The sequence below is a fragment of the Bombus affinis genome, chromosome 6 (genome assembly GCF_024516045.1).
Source record: "Bombus affinis isolate iyBomAffi1 chromosome 6, iyBomAffi1.2, whole genome shotgun sequence".
Classification (NCBI taxonomy): domain Eukaryota; kingdom Metazoa; phylum Arthropoda; class Insecta; order Hymenoptera; family Apidae; genus Bombus; species Bombus affinis.
In genome coordinates, this window is record NC_066349.1 from 6,800,536 (window position 1) to 6,819,970 (window position 19,435).

The 19,435-nt window shown below is 37.4% G+C and overlaps 2 protein-coding genes across 4 annotated transcripts in view; both read left to right on the forward strand.

Annotated features, from left to right (window-relative positions):
- Positions 1-1,427: 1,427 nt before the first annotated feature.
- Positions 1,428-4,363, forward strand: LOC126917953 (class E basic helix-loop-helix protein 23). Its single transcript, XM_050725438.1, has 4 exons — positions 1,428-1,575; positions 2,225-2,463; positions 2,537-2,760; positions 2,868-4,363. Exons 1-4 carry the CDS (start codon positions 1,438-1,440, stop codon positions 3,095-3,097), a joined length of 831 nt encoding a protein of 276 aa, XP_050581395.1. The 5' UTR covers positions 1,428-1,437; the 3' UTR covers positions 3,098-4,363.
- An 851-nt stretch (positions 4,364-5,214) lies between these two features.
- LOC126917939 (uncharacterized) overlaps positions 5,215-19,435 on the forward strand; it is a 33,442-nt gene continuing 19,221 nt past the window's right edge. The window contains exons 1-2 of one of the 3 annotated variants that reach the window (XM_050725386.1): positions 5,215-5,484; positions 6,457-6,669. The gene's annotated coding sequence lies outside the window, so the exon portion shown is untranslated. Of the gene's footprint in view, positions 5,485-6,456; positions 6,670-18,171; positions 18,462-19,435 lie in introns of those variants that run through there. The other 2 variants (XM_050725385.1, XM_050725390.1) reach the window with 2 other exon arrangements.

Here is a 19,435-nt window from a genome sequence, read left to right on the forward strand (position 1 = left end):
ATTTCATATTTCGAGAAGTTTATCCGTTCCAACGTTAATTCTTGTTGTCATTCGCGAGAAGAAATATACCGCAAGAAGGCGAAATGAGAAGAGTATATTAAAGAGGAAGGATTAGAATAGCAGAAAGTTGGAGAGTAAATTTATCCATTCAGGAGAAATTAGGTTTCAAAGTTACGATCGTTTCTGTAATACGCCCTGTATTACTCCATAATTACCTTTTCCAAAATATGAGAATAAAAAACAAGACGAGGCAAAAGGGTAGACTGAAAAGGAAGGATTAAAATAATATTATCTATTAATATAAAAATGATATTATCTATAAAAATTATCAAAAGAACTGAGTTTCAAAGTTACGACCACTTTTTTTTAAATATACCCTTTATTATCCTATCCTTTGTAGTTATGGAAATTCTAAATAAGAAACAAAGATTGTTTTGCTGTGGCTGATACTGAAAGTAAGTCACCCCTCGAAGTAGGGAAAGCATCCAAGTCACGAAAGAGCAAAAAACGATGTTGCACCCCCCCGAACGATGGGCCTTTCCATCTGGGCATCGACCTATCCAGATGGTAAGAAGCGGGTGCATCATCTCGTGAAACTTGTTCGGATATTCACCAGGGTTCGCCAGGCGTTGGTCCAGGCCAGCATCCACCAGTCGACGGTCACTCGTCCTGTCGGAGGAGGCTCGAACTACCTTTAGGGTTACAAGCAGTTCACCCTCTGCGCAGGGCGTCTGCAAACAATAGACGCATGCGTGGTCCGTGTGTGTGAACGAGTTCTCGTCTGTGAGCGATAATTTCATTAAATACAAATGTATCGACTCGAGTGATGGAAAAAAAGAAACGCCGATAAACGACAGGAAAACACGTGTATGACAATTGATTAATAAAGACAGAGGAGTGAATGGTCGAACGTTACCTCGTGAGAGATAGACAAATAGCTTGCGCTGCGAAAGTTTCGCGTAACATGGCTGAGATCAGCGTCGCCTTGAATCGTAAACAGTGACTTATTTTTATCATATTAAATCTATTATAAACGGTAGAAAGAAAGGACAAACAATATATTGCAATTAAATCGTCTGGATCGCGGTTTCGGATTGTACCACGATCAAAGAAGGATTTAGATCGGAGAGATGGCCGGCTACGCGGTCGTGCGCAAAAAGTTTTGCTGATCCTCGCTGCATTCGGAGGATCCTGCGCTGTGCATGACCATCAGCGGAAAGAAATTTGTCGGTAAGTGTTGCGGTTACTATTGATTATATTATGCTTGTTGATGATACCATTCGCTCGATACTTCGCGTCACCCACGCGTGAACAATGATAACCGATCAACCGACGTTTTCATGTTCGCGAAGAGGCCGCCTCTGGTGATTCGCGGAAGCACTAGACGGAAGTGAGAGAAGAAATACGTTTGAAACGAATATCATAGTCGTTTGAGAAATGAGATCATACGACGGCGAGAGCAGTTCCACTGAGGACGATGATAGAAGAGAGGGCCTTCCTGAGGCGCATCTGCAACAAGGTTCCTGGCAACGTTCGGCCTCGCATCCTACATGGGCTTGGGAACATCGTACCGCTGTGTGTATCAATCGTTATGGTTATACATTTTTCCAAATTTGGTCTTTATTAAGCGATTAAAATATCTGGATAGTTACCATTCAGAAATTGGAAGGTTGTTTGTCCTTAAAAATTCCTAAATTAGCAAAGAAATTAAATTACATTACTCAAAACAAATACTATGACAAATTATCTTTAATATATTGAGAGTCTGTTGAATTTAAAAATTGTTTCTTATGTTATTTCTATGGTTTTCATATAACACTGTAATAAAAATGGACTTTGAGGTAAAATGTACAAAAAAGAAATAGGTGTACATACAAGTAACGAGTATAAAGATCAAAGTGAAACAAAAGACGGTACTTTAACTTCGATTAGTGTATATGTAGCGGTACTCGTCGGTAAAATTCATAACGGATTTCGCCCAAAGAATCCGCTACACAAGAAATCGTGTTTACCGAAAGACGAGTTTATTATTATTATTAGGTCGAGAGCTCAGATACTTCCTTGCGCTGATCTATTAGTAACCGCGAATCGAATAAACTACGATATAAATCGAATAAACTAATAAATTCTAATAAACTACGTAGTTAGGTATACTCTGGTGTTTGTAAAAACTAATCACTACCTAATCACCTCATATACTATTCACTATTTTCTGCTATTACAGCATCCATTACCACCACAATCAACAGCATCGCTCGAGTCTATGTATTCAGTACCGGGAGCATCTCATGCTAGTGTTTCCGCTCCTCCAGCTAGTTACTCGTCGGAGCACCCTCAGAGTGCACCTGGTAGAAGGACTCCCTTGGGTGCCGTCGGCCTCGGTGGTTTCTATTTTCAGCAGCAGCCCCAACCGCACGCTTCATCGAGTGCTCTTTCCGATGAAAATAGACCAGATCAAGAAAGGTATCAGAAAACCTATAATAAAAATCAATGTAACCCATTTAAACAATATATTTATTAATTCTGATGTTTATAGACCCGGGGCATCGAGATTAAACTGCCCGCCAAAATCAAAAACTACTCGTCAGGGGAAAAGCATGCGATTGAACATTAACGCCAGGGAACGCAGAAGAATGCACGATTTGAACGATGCACTTGATGAACTTCGATCCGTGATTCCTTACGCCCATAGTCCGTCCGTAAGAAAATTGTCCAAGATTGCAACTCTCCTCTTGGCGAAAAATTATATTCTCATGCAAGGTACTTTACAGAAAAATACAAGAAATAAAACATGATCTCAGCATGTTATCGATGAATGTATTAATTTGCATCGTGTTTATAAAATTATTCCTTACCAAATCATACAGGGAACGCTTTGGAGGAACTGAGAAGAGTAATAGCGGTTTTACAGTCGCCACACGCTCACACCACTGCTTTACCACCCACACCTGTTTCCTACGATTTGTTGCATGGGTTCCCAGGCAAATTGTTCCAAGGTGTGCAGGATATGCAAGGACTTCCTACGACAGACCCCCAAAGCGTCACAGCAGGTGGACCTCCGACAGATGGTACTGTAGCCAGTGGAGAATCGAATTAAAGATTCGAGCCTTTGTTTCTTCGACTAGATGTAGAATCGAATCAAACATTAAAAGATGTGACGAGCGTTGGGAGAAGCGTCAGTAGTATTAAAGGATTTCTTACTATACGATTTACAAAATAAGGGAAGAATAGGTAGACGGTATTACTTTTAGTTTGGATACCAATTTTTATGAATATATTGCGGGAATATTTAATAACACCCAACACGATTAATCTTCCAGAGGTCAGAATCTGATAGATTCGATTTTAACATTAAGTCTATAGTACATTTCTAGTTTGTAAGTTTCAAACGCGAGACTACTTGTTGATATACAATGAAAGTATTAGAAAGAAAAGTATTAGGGGGGCGACGTACACTGTTACGAGTTCGATAAACACTGAAGTCAATACTAGTACTTACGGTTGATGCTCCTAAGATGAAAGTTTATGAAAGTACTAGCAATTAATAATTAAAAGTAATTACTTTACGGGCTACGATTATACTAACATGAGCAATAAATGACAGCATATTTCTGTCTCTGGTGAAGCGGAAATCGATTTATAACGAGAAAAAGAAATAACAATATTAAATAATTTTTTCTCATATACTTTCTTTTTCAGTTTTGAAATATCAGATATTAACTGCCAGAGAGAGAAATGATGTAAGGATGAGGAATACAATTTCCAAATCCCGTCCGGTAACGCGATAGTCAATATAGCATGTGATACATGTCGAGATATTATAAATATATATATTATATTCTAGTCATACACGCGTACAGATCTTAAATATTCATATACATATTATATATATATATATAGATATATATATATATATATTTAATAATTCGAATTGAGCCATCGATTGTATAACTTATTTATATACATAATGCGTTTATTAAGAGTTTACTACGATGTGCCAAGAATATATCCATCTTTTTGCGGGAATAATTGAACACGCGGTTCTATACGAAGAACGGAAGTATTCCTAATTAATAGCAATGATCCCTTAAATTATTGAACCTTATCTCTGGAAGCTTCCGTCCTTCGATAGGTTCAGATAGAATGTTGTAAAAAAAATTTAACAATGCCGTTCAATGGCAAGCAATAACAACTATTATTATATTATTCCTGATATGATATATATGGAATTCCTGATGACATTGGTCATTAAATTAACAATAAAAGTGTGCAAACGCAACGCTAACGACGAAAACAGACAAAGATGTTTGTTGTAGAGTGTAGATATAACTGTTTAGTGCTCGAATAAAATCTATTTAAGAAAGTTATGGATCGGGCAGATGCTTTGAGAGAAATTTGTCAGACATCAATAGAAAAAAAGATTATAAATATTATCTTGGTAGATTGTTATCGTGCATGAGATAAGAAATTCAAATGGATAACGATTGACATTCTTTCAGGGCAACTGTACTATACAATATTGATTGCAAAATACATTGAAACAAATTAATACATTGATAACGTTCTTTTAATATAAAAGTGGTTATGTACACCACAGGGTGTAACCAATTATTTTTCAAATATGCATTTGGAGCCTATTTTTAAACGAGACTCGAGTTTCTCAGTGAATCAATACTACTCGATCTAATTCTTTGCTAAGATATTAGAAATATGTGAGTCGTTTAATGAAAATCGATTAACCCTCGCAATGTTGAAAATATACCGTATCTTCGCACTACTGCTATAATTAACGAAATGAACGATACAAACTATTGATAGATCAAGATAAAATATTGAATATCTACTTCGAAATGGTGAATCATAATTTCAATTATAAAACAATTACTTACTTATTTCTAATCTTTAGAGACAACTACATACTAGGAGAAATAGATAATTTTTATCAGTCATTGCACACGCGCTCAGTTAGTGGCGCCATCACCGTGATTGCATGACGAACTGCCAATTTGATTCAATTCGAACATTTTTCATCATCAATTCGAAACCAAACGCAGTATCGCCATAATTTCTACTTCCTACAACTGTAAAAAAGCAAGTCACGTATTATGGCGTGTATCATATTCAACAAAACAAATTAACTTTCAAATTGTAGGATGAATTTCGTTGAAGCTTAAAAGACTTGACAAGTGGCGCCATCATGGCCGCCACTTTATGGAGCATTCACTCGATCGTCTTCCGTCCTTCTGGGAGGACCTTACACCGTATGTGCCTGATTCCACTGGGCTTATTGTGTGCGTGTTTCATCGGTGGCTTCAAGATGGCCTGCAGCCTGCTGCTGCGCGCCATGGTGTGATCATTTGATTTACGGTGTTTCTGTTTCCGTAAATGATTCGTGAATAAGTTCGTTAGTGTCAGAACCACGACGTGACTCGGCCGGCTGGTAACTTGGGGCAACATAAAAATGTGACGATCGTCTGTGAATCGGTAAGTCAGAACGAACATGATATTCTTTTCTACTTTGTAATAACTAAATCGTTGGTTTCATTCTTACTACAAACTTAATAACGTAGTCATTTTTATGGCAAAAACTGAAGCGGTTAAAAGAACAAACAGGAAGGAGTTTAAAGGGATGGACTAAATAAACAGATATACCAGACGGTAACAAACTTTCTTTCCTCTGTATTCCGAAAGAGTATGGAGTAAAGTAATACGATAAAACGATGATTTCAAGACACAATTGTTTTTAGGATGAGACGGTTGATAGGTTATGATGTCATAATCGCGGCTAGTTCGTACAATCTCTTTGTCTTCGTTGCTCGATTGCTATCACGTATTTTTACGTTTATTAACCTTGTCTTTCTTGTGTTTCTTGGTGAATTAAAACGAAACAATCTACGGTCAACATTGCTTCAAAAGAAACTAACAATCTTAGTGATATATCAAAAATTGATACAGTGAACTATTGATACAGTGTAACTCACGATATTCCGTTGTACATTTATACATACGTAGAGCAATATTTTCCATCGCGAGTGGAAGAACTAACCTTACCTTTCGATTGGGCGAAAGACGCAGGACAGAGTCGCTATTGGTAGTCTTTTTTACATATCTGGCACGTAGAACTTATTTTCTTAGTGAGGTCAAACTTGGAGACTTTTGCCAAGGTTTACCACCTCCTTTTTTTATTTAATTCTTAAAAAATGCGGTTCGTTATTGTTTAATATTTTTTTTTTTTTTTGTGAATAATGTACGAAAATATAGTTACCAAATCATTAATATTACAAATTGTATACCAATTTAATTCATCGCTTTGAAACAAATTTAGACATACTTAAAGTTTTAATCGTAGGATTTAATTACATTGTACTCTGTTTATTGAATGATATCTGGTTGAGGTCTCAACAGGGGAACACAGAAATATCTGTTTTCATGAACGACTAACATCACATTTCGCAGTTACTTGTGAACAGACCATCGGCCAGCCTGTGCTTATTTGCCGTTGACGTCAATTAAGGTTGAAATACCTTGAAACAGTTGATTCATTGCCTCATGATGCTCTTCGACGAAGGATTAACGCGTTCACGAATGATCGTATAGGACTGGACCAATACATACCATAGGATATCACATGACATAGGATATCAGTATTCTGGTTCTTGCTAATGTAAGGTAAATAACAGCAAAATATTTAAATTGTTCGCCATCCTCGAGCCTGACATAGTGACACACTGTCTCCTGTTCCTACTTCCGGTCTACTACGTTTATGCCTTATTTTCCAAATTTATAATAGGATAACTGTACTTTCTTTTAATGAATCATATTCTCGTAGAGTATGTACACTTATTTACACGACTTTAATTAATGAGGTACAGAGAAATTATTAATAATTTTATGAAAGAAATGGTACTAATCTTTCTCTATGATAGTAATTTGTAACCATTCTGTTCATTTTTTTTAGTGCGAAGTTTGAGAGAGAGAACATTTTTATTCTATGACTTTTATCTATTTCCATAATTTAGACGAAATTTTTAGAGGTTCTAGCATTTGAGTATTCCCAATTCTAAAAATCCTAAGAAACAGATGTATATTAATAAATAAAGGAGTTATATTAGACTACTTTTTGTAACACAATGATAAAATAATAAATAATATGAGAAGTGACGTTTGCGGTAATGACAAAATATACATAGTTCGTAGGTTCAAAAAAGATCTATTCTAAATTCAAAAAGGTGTATTCCTAGATTTCCTTTTTAATATGATAACGATGGTATGTAACATATGGCGAAAAATTGGTAAAACTTGTTTGATAGAAAAGAATTCAGATTCGATCGCCGAACACGGAAAGAAATTTCCATCCGTATCTGTCGAGCTAAACAAAAGAAGTTACTCGTGACGCACTTCCGGCGAAACTTATCTCAGGTGTATAAAAAGTACGTTGACAATTGGTACGCGTGACGTATAGTATTAACGATAAAAACCAATCTCACCAACGACGTTACAGCGACGTGAATTTTCGGATAAGCATCGCGAATGCGTTTTATAATGCGAGCAACAAGTTTGTGGCATACATTAATTTTTACGAGTGCGCATATCTCCGATTGTCGAGGTGTACGCGCATCATGGCGACATTACGCAAACATACTGCGTGATCAGGAAATCGTTTCATATAATCAAGTTCGTTCGATACAGTGAAGTACGATGAAAGTAATGTTAGGTTGGTTTATATGAAATTTCATTTTTTCAAAGGATACTGTAAACATATGTAATATCTTTATGTAATCATGTATCTCTGTACTTTATTAGTACAAAGATTAGTTTTTGAAATATTTTATGAACTTTATGAAACTTTATAGAAGTTTCATGTGCACTAATCTAATATTCATTAACGTACATGTATATTACATTTTTATATTTATATCTGAGTCAGATACCAAATTGTTTAGAATTCAATTTCTTGTCTCAAATTTGATTATTCGAAGTACTATTCCAAGTATTAACATGATATCAATATCGAGTCCTTCTCTGAACGATAACATTATTCACGTGGGTAGTTTCCTAATTATTTCTATCAATGTATCAATAAGTGATTATCCTCAATTTGTTTGATAGGAAACGAATAAAGAATAGAATATCGATTATTGTGTCAAACATTACAAACTTGCCTATAATGTACTCAATATAAATTCGAAATGTAAAGAAATCCTAGATTCTGCACTTTCTAGAAAAATAATAAATTATATCACGTTTTCTGCGGCTTTTAAAAATATCACATAATCGTCAAGTCACAGCATACAAGTACATAACTGACTGGAGTATAGCGTCTGTTTCATGACGAATACTTGATGAACCAAAATTGTCGTTGGGTCAAGGATTAGCGTCTGATTGAATTATCTTAGCTCACTTTTGTTTTTATACGAGGGACAATAATAATTGAAGCGTACGAATGCAAAGCTGCGGTTCCAACCAATGATAGAAAGTTTTCTGTTTTTTTTTGCTTATTTTAATGATATTGTAATAAATTCTAGTCGTAATATTGTTTATCAGCCACGAAACCGAAAGTGATGTCTGACGAACCGTTCCGTTATCGGTATCGCAGCAACAGTTCTCTCTGTTTATACATAAGACTTGTCAACCTTCATTTTTACGATTTATTCAGAAATATCCCATACTTGACGTCAATAGAAATCTATAAAAGATATCAAAAAGTTATTCATTAAATATATTTTTAACAATTTTAAAAATAACCTGACACATGATATGAAAAAAATTGAACTGTATTCACAGATAAATTAAATTGAAGAAAACATAATATATTCTAATTAGTTGCAATGTTACAATTTCATCGTGATATTCTTATTCGTAGAGTTCGTTGTACTTGGTTGATTAATGTTTGACCTTTAGTGTTATTAAAATTCTTATCCAATCAATGCATATCATTTTATGCTAAAGTTTATTTTATAAGAATCTATTAGCTTTTGTAGTTTGTACCATAACATTTATATTTTTTTATTGGAAATGCAGAAAGAGTTACAGTTGCAAGAAGCTAACGCATTTTTTTTTATATCATGCGATATTTTCAATTTAATTAAATAAAGTAATTGTTTCCATGAAATGTAAATATCGCTAAATCAAAATGAAATAACTTTTAAATTTTGAGCTTTTAATCCTTTTTCCTAATTACACAAGCAGTACACTAGTCGGTCGAGTGCACGTGAGAGGATAGAATTGAAAAACTATCTAAACTATGCTAGAAAGTTCTTTGCGAATGTGTAGTCATGTTAGCTGTCTAACCATGAAAGAATGTGTGTTACGATATCTCGCGTGATAACGATATATCTATCATCCATTGCTGCATATCAGACACCCCTTTTCTATTTTCTTATCCCATAGCTTGTTCCGTAACGGAATTCACGTAAATTCTGTATTTATTCCCATAGCTTTGCAAATTTACGTGCTCTCACAATCGTCTCATCCAATATTACACTTTGGTCGACTTTTATTACTCGTTCAAGTATAATTCTTTCACTTAATTTTTATTTAAAAAATCAATCAACTAATAGTTTTATCTATCAGATTTGCAACATGAAGTACTAAATTCAAGGACGCGCTACTAGCGTGCTGGTGATTACGAAAGTTGTTTACGTCAAACTTCTAAAAAAAAAAAAAACTGAACTTCTGAATTAAATTTCTTCTTTATATCTACAACCAAACAACATTTATCGAAAGAACCAATCGTATATATTTCACTAAAAAAAAAAAAAAAAAAAGATTTATGTGAGAATGTAAACGTATGGTGAACTGGAATTCGTTGCTTTAGCAACGTCGCTCTGTGTCGTTCTCTTTTCTTCTTTTTTCTCCCAATAGTTTTGGATTTATTATTTTTCATTAACGAACAACCAGAGGACCGGGGGTGGGTGGGTGAGAGCGTCGAGTGAAAAATGATGAAATGAGAGAGCAGACAAGAGAGGGAGGATCGCGGTAGTAGGGGGAGAGAAACCGGAACGAGAGAGAGATGAAAACAAAGCGGACACAGCCGCCAGGGCAACAATGGCGCATCGACCCGCCAAAACTCGCGCTAATGCGCAGAAACGCGCGCGTCGCGTCTGCTCTGACCGAACAACATTGCAACTAATCCTTTATATCTCTCGTAGCACGATTATTTTGTCAGCTAGAACGATTTTCCGATAGGACAGATAAATCGAGATAAATCATCTTTGTGAACGAACGGAATACTACGCCGGACGAACGCTGTTGAAAAAAAGAAGCAAACGTCTGTTCACCCGATGCGCAAAAGCATGCGCAGTGGGGCTCATGGAAACGACCGACTCTTGACTAACGTAATAGCTTCTCTGCAGCTGAATTCCTTTCAAACTGATCGTATTTTACCTTTTTTTTTTCTTTTAATTAAGTTCTTTTTTAAGGCAGAGATTAGTTAATTTTGTTAATTAGAGAAAGATAGGAATCTATGGTAGATATACGTTTTAATAAGGACGGATATATCAGTCCGGCTTTGGTTGTTATGTTGCAATGGTTGTTGGTAGGAATAGGAGAAAGTTATTGCAGTACTGCTGTTTTCGGAATAACATATTAACTGTACTGCTTGGTCTGCAGAACCTAATACGCAGTCTTAAGCGATTCTACAGGAAACGTGCTAGCTTCTTTGCTATCTTACGTTCTCCTTTATTGCTGACTATTCATATACTGAACTTCTCAGTTGTAGGATGAAACATTCGAATAATCATCACTGGAAAATGCATGTGGAGTCATATCAAACGAAAAATATGAATATTGTATAAGAACCAGACATTATTGAATCTACATAAAAATATAAATAGATTCAAGACATATATACAACATTTATATGATTTTCTAACATAAATTTTTGTAAGTTTGTAAGATACTATGTTACTCCTGTAACTTGGTTTCTATCGTCAACATTCAAAACAGAATGTACATAAGGTCTAAATTCAATTCAGTTCAATTGGATAAAGTTGACGTCCTACGTTCCCCCGTTTAGGTTTCAATCTGGACACGATATAACCTTTGGAAATCAGTCCAGGTATCCTAGAGGACACTTCGTCCCAGTTCGTTCTCGTGAACGGGGCAGGACTGAGAAGTATGGTCCAGGATGGATGAAGATCAGGTGCCGTGGTTGCCCTGGCAACCGGCATTGATCCCTCCCCTCTTGTTCTACCGTCCTTTTCATCTCTCCTCCACCACACATTATTGCTCTCTCTCCTTCTCTCTCCCCCTCTTCCCCCACCTATCTCTATCTCTTTACCATTTCTCTCTTTTCAGTGTCGAACACAGATACAGATGCATACATAGATTTGAGAAACACAGAAGAGAAAAATCTCTTTTCTTACTCGGTTCTGGCTTGCTACACTGCTTTCGCTTCTCCTTTCTTTCCTGTCCCCCTCCCCCCTCTCACTTCATCCCTATTCAACGAATCTCTTCTCTCTGTTTTTTGATTCTTGTTATCTTTGAATCCAGCGTCGATCATTCGTCATCTTATTCGAAGCTACGAAAAAGACTAAGAGTGGCTTTAGGGGTTGAAATGAGAGGGTGGGCTCGAAGAAAGAGGGAAAAAGCGTGTGTGGTTTGCCAGAGAGCTATTTAATACGTGATAGTTACAGAATATGTAGTGAGATCGAAGAAATGGTAGGCGATACAGATATGGTAAAGTAGAAAATCTCGATCTCTTAAATAGAGCGTTGCCAAGCAACCGATATTATTTCCATTGTTGTAGCTACAACATAAATATGATACACATAGCTAAGAAGTATTAGTTTCATTTTTTAATCATGGCATCCATTTCCTACTCTAAGTGTACTAAATGTCCTGTGACTTATGTATAATGTTATATATCGAGGTCTTTCTCTCTTCCTTAACCTATTAAGGACCAAAAAGTAAAATAATGTTAATGCGAATAAGGTTATCGATCATCCTAAAATGGCGAACGTTATATCAAACATCTGTAAAATCGTTTAGACGTGTCTAGTGTCGCAACTTATTCGGACAATCCAGACATTCCACGAGTGTTTCTTCCACGTTGCAGATTCTCCGGTGAAATATCTTCCCCCATCCTAGTTGAAAGCTATTCATTTTGCTTGATCGCTACTCCATTCTTTCAGTGGAGCTTTCCTGGTTTTCTTGTTAACACCAAGTGGTGTCCGGAAGAGGACCACGAGTTTGTTTACCGTCATTTGTCCGTTCAATCCCTTCGGGGTGTAAACGGACGCTGGCCAGTGCTGACCTCGTGGTCAAGGGTTAACCTCCCCGCGGTAAAGACAGATTAGGATAGGTTAAGGTTATGAACCATTGGTTAGCTATCAGACGTGAAGGGCTCTTGATAACATGACTCCCCTTGATCAGACTTTTCCGATTCCAAGATGGTGTTTATTCGACCAGTCGCGGAGAGACGCGATAGCGAGGAAGCGCGTCAACGGAAGTCGTAAATTCCCGTTACGATTAGAATAATCGACGCCACGAATAGGTCGATCCCCTATTTTGATTAGGATAATAGGAATGGTTCAATGAGTATAACACTGAGTTTAACAGGTTATAATATTATATATTTCCAACAACTTTGTAGAGAAGATAGTTACGCTGGTGCGTAGATATAAGTGAGTAGGTGAATGATTGAAGGGTGTAAACCCGGTAAAGAGATGTTGACTGTTCTAAAGTCGGTGAATCAGTCTAGAGATGTCGACTGATCTGTAATCGTAGATCCCATGAAGTCCGGTGACGACTCTGTTGCAAAGAAAATCTCTTGTTCAGTGGTGATCGCCACAGCACTCGTTACCTGCGGATGGAATCCCAGAAAACGTGGGAAAACCCAGGTTTTACCTGATGGAGCAATAACCATAAAGGACCCCTTGATTCGAGCATATTTTATGGCACTTAACAGCCTTAACGGTAAAACAAAAAGCCCTGTTTTATGACAATTCCTTAGGATTATTTTATTCCAACTAACTGCTGACGTGGCGAGTGGCTTCCTCGACTGAGGGATAGGTTCCGGGCTACGCAAGAATTCACCCGACGAAACAGATGGATTGACTGAGATTGAGCCATGGATTTGTGAACCGTCGCGTTTATCGCGCGATAGTCTTCAATCCATGAACTTGTTACCAGGCGGTTCAATGTTACCTCATAAAACGGTACTTTTGTTCCTGAATGTTCATCTCGGTAAGCACATCTCGTCTTGTGATACGTTTCCCTCCAATTTAACCCTTTGTTGCTGTATCAAAAATGTCGAATGTACCTCAAATATTATATGGATTTGGTAGTAGTTAGAATGAATTTTCATTGAACGAATTCTAATAATATAATCAAACGAAATGCTCGAAGAATCTGTGGCGGCACTCGACCTCGGAAATTTCCAACGGTTTCGCGGCACTAAGCGCTTTATCTTAAAAGCGCTATGCCGACAAGCCTTAGGTGTCATCGATATCCCTACGGCTCCTTCGCCGAATTTTCGGGAGACCGCACACGCGGCAGTCGTCGCGGATTTCTAACAAACGCGCGCGATATCGATGGCCAACAAAGAAAAGAATCGGCGTGGCTTTTGAATCAGTCTGCCCCGAGCTGCGAAGTGCGAAGGATTACGCGAAACAAGCACTCGACTTCCTATAACCTGCATCAAGCATTGATCGTTACCAAGCGTTGCTAATTGTTAATTGTTAATTGTTGTTAATTGTTGTTTGTTGCTAGTTGTTATTGGACGTTAGTTGTTACTAAGTTAATAAACGTTTTTTGTTGAAACATCTGAGCATTCCTTCTACACCTATCACGACATACCACTTCAAATCAAAATGAAATATTGCTTATTAAATATAATATCGTTGTGTATGCTCAAAACTATTTCTAAGTACAACGTACAATCAGAAACGCTTCGTTTTAGTAACTGAAACCAGAGGTTAACACTCATTTTTTATGAATTTTTATTGACATTTAGATAAGTTCTATAAATTTCCAATAAATTCAGCATCTATATTAATATATAACTTTTATTCCCATAATACGATATTACTCTAATTAGTTGAGCTAATAGAACGTTTAGCGAAGACTCAAAACGTTGAACTTGTCGAATTAACCAACGATTCTCCAGCGTTTGAGCAAACAAGCGGAACAAGCGATGGTCATTAGCGAATTCCACAAATGCAGTTTAATCGTTTATTCTTCAAATCGATCGGATCGAACGGTGGCTTTCGTCCCTTTTTGCGCTCCGTGGAAACCGAAAATGGGGAAAGTGAAGTCTAGCGGAGATTAACCGCGATCCACGGTAAAACTGTGGAATTAGGAATGGTCAGTTCCAGGGGATATCGAGAGGCCACCTATTACGTTGATTCGTCGTTCAACGCGTTATCACGAACACCAATGGATGTGCTATTGATGCGCGGCGTCCGGACGCCTCGTGAATCCTCAGTTTCAACTCCATCCCGTCGTTTCTGGCGCTCTTCCATCCAACACAAATTATAGGTTTCCGTACACCTTGAGGTAAACATTGAGAGAAAGGTATAATACTGTGAGAGTGGTCGATTCAGAAGTTTCTATTTCCAAGAATATCGTGTATTTTTGATTTATAATCAAGAACCATACAGCGAAGCACGATAAATCCACTTTCGTTGATTTTTTAATTTCGATGGTTATTTAACGGCTAGAAAAAAATATCTTAATATACCTATATGGTTGAGAAACTTGTTAAATCTTAAGATACAAGCCTATTAGAGACGATTGAGAAATCTATGATATTACGCAACAAACCAGTGACATAATATTATGACAACCAATTGACTTAAATTGTACTCGTTATTAAAAATTGCGTATCTTAACGTATGACACGTTCCTCGATTTTGAAATGGTAAAATGCAGTAGGAAGAACATGATTGGTAAGGTGGAGCCGATTTGACTTGATCGAGAGTAGGTGGAGACGGAGTTTACATAATAGCACGCATGGTTATATTTATCGTAAAGACTGACTTGTTGTAGAACTGCAAAATATAATCTAAATAACAAGAAATTGTAACGTAATAAAACCTTCGAATTTATCCCGTAACTGTACTAACTGACTTCAGCAATTTTTAATCCGTATAAATTCTATAAAGGAAACGCTCGTATCTACGAAACAATTTACAAAGTCCCAAGTGGATTGAAGTTGTAGGGTCAAAGACTTAACGTACAATCAAAATATCCGGAACGAATGCTATCGAAAAGATTGCATAAAGTCGTCCACCGGTTCTTTTGATCCAGCTTACCCTGGTAAGTGCACGGACACGAAGAACGGCAGCAAAGTTTTCGTAAGTTCTTAGGCGAAGTTTCTATTGGCGTCCCATTCCAATGGAACGTATAGATCCGTTTTTAGTTTCCACCCTTCGCTTTGTCCTTCGTGCGACACAATGCTTGTACGCGTCGCCAGTCTATATGGAAATCCGTTATCGTGTTTCACTTCATGAATTCGAATGTTATGAGAGGCAATGAATTTAACGCTGGAGGACACTTACCACAGAGGGTGGACTTGTCTTCTGTTTTATGTTATCCTGCCACGATATCGTCTGTTTCGATACTCGTCTCAGTTTACAAGTAACTAAATTATACTTTGTAGTTTTGTCTGAGTATACGCTGGACCATACTACTTGTAGCTTAGTGACTTTGGGCTTTTTCTGATATCACTTCAAATTAATAAATGGTAAATTATTATTCTGTTTTAGTAAATGTTACTTCCAATTATTAATACACTGCGGATGTTTATGTATTCATTAGAAATTTAAATATGTTAAGACGTATATTATGTACGTAATATATAAGAATATATAAAATATCTACATTAGAGTACTCATACTACGATATTTACAGACGACACTATAAGGCTTAGGATCTAATCTTTTACGAACATAACAACGAACAAGCGAAAAATGTTAAAAAAAAAAAAATGGCAACAAATACCGAGCTACCGTTCTGTTAACTCTGACGATATTTCCAAATTTTATCAAGGCCGTTTCGAAGGTCGATGCAGCGAGACGCAGGTGAGGTTACCTCGGAACTGCTGTCTTCCATTTCGTCCCCGTTTCCTCTAAAATTGATGCGGTTTCGACATCGTTTTATCTAACAATGGCCGTTGTGAAACTCTTGCAATGCTCGGCCAGCCAGTCGGACCTAGCAATCTCAGGATGATTTTGCAACAGGCCGCGCTCGTGCGTTCGTTCTACTTGCATTCTACCTTACCGGTCGTCTAGGATACTTTCACGTCCGGCAAAAACCTATCGTTCATCGTTTAATTAGCTATTAATAATTCAACTTCCACTTAGAAAAATCGACATAATTAAATTCTCGAATTAACGTTGGAATTTAACCATTAAAATATCGAGTTTCTGCTGTTGAAATATCACACTTACAGTGCTATCTGCACGTTATAGATCATCTATTTATTGACCTCAGAATGACAACTAATCGTATTTTCAAGAAATATCTCCGTATGAAGACTACCAGGACGTTCGCATTTTCTTTTATTTTATGATAGAGTAATTTCAAAGTTCCATACAATGCTACCCACAAAAAATCTTCAATTTATCAACGGTTAAAGACTCTAATGTCTTCTAAATGAAAAAAGTGCCTTTCCATCCTAAGATTCCAGCAGCATCGCTAATTGTATTGTCATTAATTCTCCTCATGCCGCGTCTATTTTTGATCAAGCACACGATTCCATGCACTTGGTTGCACGTTTTTATCGTTGGTGCACGTGGCACGCGTAAGAAGGTGATCGCAAAGGGGGAAGAAAAGAAGGGACATGGGAAAGTCAGTGGATTTAAGATTGCAGGAGACGGCAGAAGGACGAGTTATTGCAAGTTCCTTCATACGGAGGTAACCGCAATCGCGAAAACTGGGTCAGGCCTGTTTTCTCCTTTGATCACCAAAGTGGTTCGATCACTTTTTTTTTTAGTGCATTTTTTTCTCGCTCATCTAGATCAAATTGCATTTTCGCCGATTGACAACGACATCGAAGATGACCGGTATTATCGGTATCGGGGACGAAGTTTAATTAGATTTCCCCTTTTATCGCGAATTATCCAACGATCGGAACCCACCCAGGTGGTGGCCTTCCATGGCGGCGGAAAAGTTACGGCCGGATCCACTTGTAGCGTTTTATTGCGTAGAAATTACTTTCCCAACTCTATCTGCAGTAAATTCGGGGCCGGTGCGGATATTCTACGAAAGTTTTCTAAGAGAAATACACTTTCCAATGACTGTACCGAACAAAGTATGCCCTATATTGTCCTGGCTTATTTTCGATCTGTACGACGCTCATAGTGATTTATGTACATAGTTGATATAAAAAGCGAACCATAATTGTTGGTATATAATAATTAATATAAATGCGATCGATTGTAACCTAATGTATATTAAGTTGACCCAACGTTCAGAACGCAATCTTTGAAACCTATATCTCGGTTAATGCGTGATCCTTGTTCTGCATAAAAAAAGAGTGTATTAAGCAACGCGGCAAACAATGGGGGAGCTGGCAAACCGCGAAGGTTCATCTGGTTTGTTTTGGCGGCGAATCCGCGGGGTTTTTGCTCGGAGAATGTGCATCCAGTGCGCGTGCCCCGCGAGAATGACGTCATTCTCGTGAAACATTACGAATACCTCACGCTCGCACGTCGCGACGCTAACGAGTTGCAACAACACGTACCTACTGGGTGCTCAGCAAGATATTACCTGATTTTAATCGTTATAAATTTCAATCTAAAATCACGTAGAAGCGACGAATCAAACCATGTTGTAATATTCAGTACAATTAAGAACTTTTCTTCTTGAAGTAACAGGATTAAACGAGAGTTGGAATAGAAACTTGGAAGAATCTTTCCAATCAAGAGACCAGCAGATCCTTTGGTGATGCAGTTTCATATTATTTGAATTGATGTGAACGAGGTTTAAGAATGTTGGACACAATGAATCATGCTTTTTGTATAGGTATCAAAATGAAGTAATCTCTTCTTATCTTAGAATTATTACGTTTTATTATTAATCGGTATCCTGCTAACCACCCTATACATGCACATGTATGCGCGTGCGTTGCACGAATTGTGAATGCGCGCGCGTCGACATATGCATGTGCATGTGGCGTGTGTAACGCGAGCTTGACGAGCAGCCACGATATTTTCATTCTTCGTCATCCAGGCCGTGTGTCGTTGGTCCTACTACGTCTACATTCTACATGACGTCAGACCCGACGCTATTCTGGTCCATGAAGAGATGGTCCTACGCCCATCTTGCGATCGCTCGATAAAACGTAGGTCGATCGATCGTGGATGCGTTTCAGAGGCAGCGTTTTCGCTTGGAAAATAGCAGAGTTTTGAAGTATACCGGAAGATTCCAGAATCTGGGACGATCTGTATAGGATGCCGCAATTCCGAAGTGAGATATGGGGAAAGCAGTCCTAGATGTCTAACGATACCTTTACTGTAAGTAAGATGCTTGTGTTTTTGCTATATCGTGGGGTCGATTGTGGCAAATTGGCAGTGCGAATTGAGCAGAGAAGAAAGTTTAAAATAAGACGGTATAAATGTTACCTCGAGTTAGATGTTTGGAACACGTTGTATTTTGTGATCGTCGATCCTCTGTGGTCTCTATTCTTTTTACGGACCAATTTAACGCTTTAACTATTACATCTATCGATATGACTAGACTTAGATTTTTAGTTTCTGCAATTATTAAAAGCGCATAACTACTTTTAACACTATTTTTATCGAGACTGAAAAGCGATTATTATATATTTATCTCTTTTGCAACTGCTTCAAAATTAGAAATTAATCACACATAAAATTAAGAAACATTCAGAAAATGAAGTTAATGGATCGAGTCTCTGAATAATTTAATCCTCCTTTTAATCGCAGTTCTCTTGTTAAACTTTTTCAAGCTCCTGAACAACTTTCTCGAAATAGAAACTTTCCCGAACAACTTTCTTGTATCAAGAAAAATGCAAATTTTACATTTTTCCAAAGGGAAGATCATTTTTGGCTAACGGAATCGAGCAAACTATATTGAATACTTGTAGCAATCGAATCACGGGATTAGAACGGGGCAGTGTTGCTAAATTTGCAAGTAGGTAATTTACTTAGCGATCGATCCGCTGCACTTGACGCTTATCGATCCGGCGAATCACGACAGTCGAAAATTTTCCTCGTGTAAATGTGTATATACAACAGGGGAACAACTTTCATTAGGGGTTGGCCTATGGGTTGAGAGTGTTCTCTTAAGTACTGATATAAATCAGGGGTGGACTTAACGAACTTCTCTCTGATATCGACCAATGTATTTACGTTCCATACTTCAAACGCAGCCTCCTATTGAAGATGAAAATTGCAGTTCCTTGGAAAATTCTTCGACAAAATGGTACGAGACATGGCTCGAGGAGAATATTCTAGAACATTTATCT

Coding starts and splice junctions, on each gene's coding strand:
- LOC126917953 (XM_050725438.1), top strand. CDS start 1,438: ATGAGATCATACGACGGCGAGAGCAGTTCCACTGAGGACGATGATAGA. Junction 1,576..2,224: donor CTTGGGAACATCGTACCGCT/GTGTGTATCAAT, acceptor CTGCTATTACAG/CATCCATTACCACCACAATC. Junction 2,761..2,867: donor AAATTATATTCTCATGCAAG/GTACTTTACAGA, acceptor CAAATCATACAG/GGAACGCTTTGGAGGAACTG.